Genomic DNA, 2418 nt, shown 5'->3' on the forward strand with positions numbered 1-2418 from the left:
GATATATAGTTGCATTCTCTTAATGAATAGAATGATTTGTTCTAATGGTGTTTGTAAATAGGATCTCAAGTCCACATCTTGTACAGCAATTAACCACTAAGAAGAATATATGCAGTGTGTTATTTGTTGAAACTGTACTTTCGATTTGATTTGAAACTTTCTCATTGTTATCTGTTTATCAATAAAATTTTGAAAAAAAAATAAGATCACAGTTATTTCTGAGAAATAGTTCTTCAAATGTATTTGAAATATCTTACTAAGAAGTACCTTAAAAAGAATAATCTTGATCATTGGCTTCACACGGTTGCATCTGACAAAGAGACTTATGAACTCCAATACTTCCAGATTAGTCAAGATGAAGATGGATCAGAGTCTGAGGACTAGGTGGTTGCCACTTGTAGGGCTTTCCTTTTCCTAAAACAAATGAAGTATATGTGAGAAAGAAACATCCAGAAATAGGCTTTTAGCTTACTGGTGAATAAAAACATTGCATTCTTTAAAAAAAACAAAACACATATATGGAAAGATCACAGGGATATATGTGTTCTGAATCAAGGGAATGTTTGTATTTCATACTTGGAAGAATCCTTACATTGATTCTTTAACCCATAATGTGAGAGCTGTTACTGTTGGAAAGGCTAAATGGAAATCACTAGAATTGTATTTACCTGGTAAGATAGGAAACCACAACACTGGTATAGCAACTGCATTGGATTTTCCACTTAATTCATTTTATAGTAATCCACCACTAGTCACTATCCACTAGTCACTATCCACCACTATTCTCCAAGACTCATAAAGATGAATGAAAATAGAGATCATAACACCTAACAAAAGAAAATATTTCCTATAAAGGAAGACAAAATTGCTTGCTACCTGACCTCTGTACAACAATAAAAAAACCATAAGCATGTGCTCAGATAAAATAACTTTCATGCTATCTAAAGTATTATCCACGAAAGAGACTTTAATAGACAAGCAGTCAGTGTCCAGAACCCTCTCGCAGGACACACTTGCTTCCTCCCCTGCTAGTTTAGCAGTCAGCTGCCAGTTGTCAACCATTGGCACCTTCCAGTACTACCTGAGCTGCAGAGACCCACTCTGCCTAAGGTCATGCACTTCCTGAGATGGGCACATCCAGGGCCCTGAGGATGAGGCCCTGATTGAGAAGGAGACAGAAAGGTTTGGCTGTTTCCTCCCAAGGAAATTCAGTAACTCCAATGGGGTCACATTCATAGATCCTTCTGCAATCAAAAGAGGCTTTTAGGGCTGGGGAGATGGGTCAGCTGCCTGGAAAGCGCAAGGACCCAGGTTTGATTCCCCATATCGAATGCCATGCTGGCCACTGAAACCAGGCATGGTGGCACACACCTGTCATCCCAGCGCTGGGGAGGCAGAAACAGGAGGATGAAAAGTCTGAGCTGCATAGTGAGACCCTGTAACAAATAAATAAATATATTAAAATAGTCTTTTGTTTGACTTGTATTAAAGACATACTTTTTTTAACGGTACCAGGGATAGAACTCAGGACCTTGTGCTTGCCAGACAAGCATTTATTCCACTGAGCTATCTCCCTGGCCCCCAAGACATACTTCTTTCTCTGCCCATTCCTTTCTTTCTCTGCCCATTCCTGCCACCTTCTTGCCTTTTCTTGAGTGAAGACTAAATATATGTGTAAAACATACACACCAGAGCACCAGACACAAAGTCCCATAAAAAGCTCAACAAGAGGATCAAGTTGTGGTATGTACATAAACCAATATGCCATGGTGAACATGTTCATCATGTATCATAAAACTGTACTAATAAAACTTTAAAAAGTGGTTCTATGGTGCTTATTGTGGTGCTGGACAGTAGAAAGTAAAGAAGATTGCGATATGGCCCTGATCCTCTGTGTCCTTAGAGTTGAGAGGGGAGCTAGCACAGATATATTCCCAAATGGCACAATCTTTCTTTGGAGGAGTAATCAACAGCATGCACATTTTCCAGTTGGAGCTCCCCAGACTCCAGGATGGAGCCATCAGTGTAGGCTGGAATAGTGAGGGCATCTTTACAGAGAAGGTATGACTTAAGCCATGACTTGCAAAGTGAAAGGAACTGGGAAGACAGCACAGGGGTAGAAGCGAGGGTTCATAGAAGTAAAGAGAAGACCTGACCACAAAGCCTCTGACTTGACATGCTCAGTCAGCAAGCCCACCAGGCACTTTCTAATTCCTCCCTATCAACCTTCCGCAGCTGCTCAGAGTGGCCTTATCTCTGCAACTTCACTAACCTAAAGTAGGTCTCAAGAAATAAACATCATATGTACCCTTATCTCATTATCAGTTCAAGCAAAAAGTCAGGGTCCAAGGTAGCCAGGAGAGTTGAGTTCATACACCTGCCTGGCACAGAATCTCACTTATACTCACTCGACCTACC

The 2418-nt window shown here is 40.5% G+C and overlaps 1 protein-coding gene across 1 annotated transcript in view; it reads left to right on the forward strand.

Moving 5' to 3' along the window:
• LOC105743825 (60S ribosomal protein L22-like 1) overlaps positions 1-389 on the forward strand; it is a 6661-nt gene extending 6272 nt beyond the window's left edge. The window contains exon 4 of the mRNA XM_012517383.2: positions 230-389. Within this exon, the coding sequence (XP_012372837.1) occupies positions 230-384 (155 nt within the window). The 3' untranslated portion in view covers positions 385-389. The remainder of the gene's footprint in view (positions 1-229) is intronic.
• The last annotated feature ends 2029 nt before the right edge of the window (positions 390-2418 follow it).

Source organism: Octodon degus, unplaced genomic scaffold (assembly GCF_000260255.1).
Source record: "Octodon degus isolate 3935 unplaced genomic scaffold, OctDeg1.0 scaffold00171, whole genome shotgun sequence".
Lineage (NCBI taxonomy): Eukaryota > Metazoa > Chordata > Mammalia > Rodentia > Octodontidae > Octodon > Octodon degus.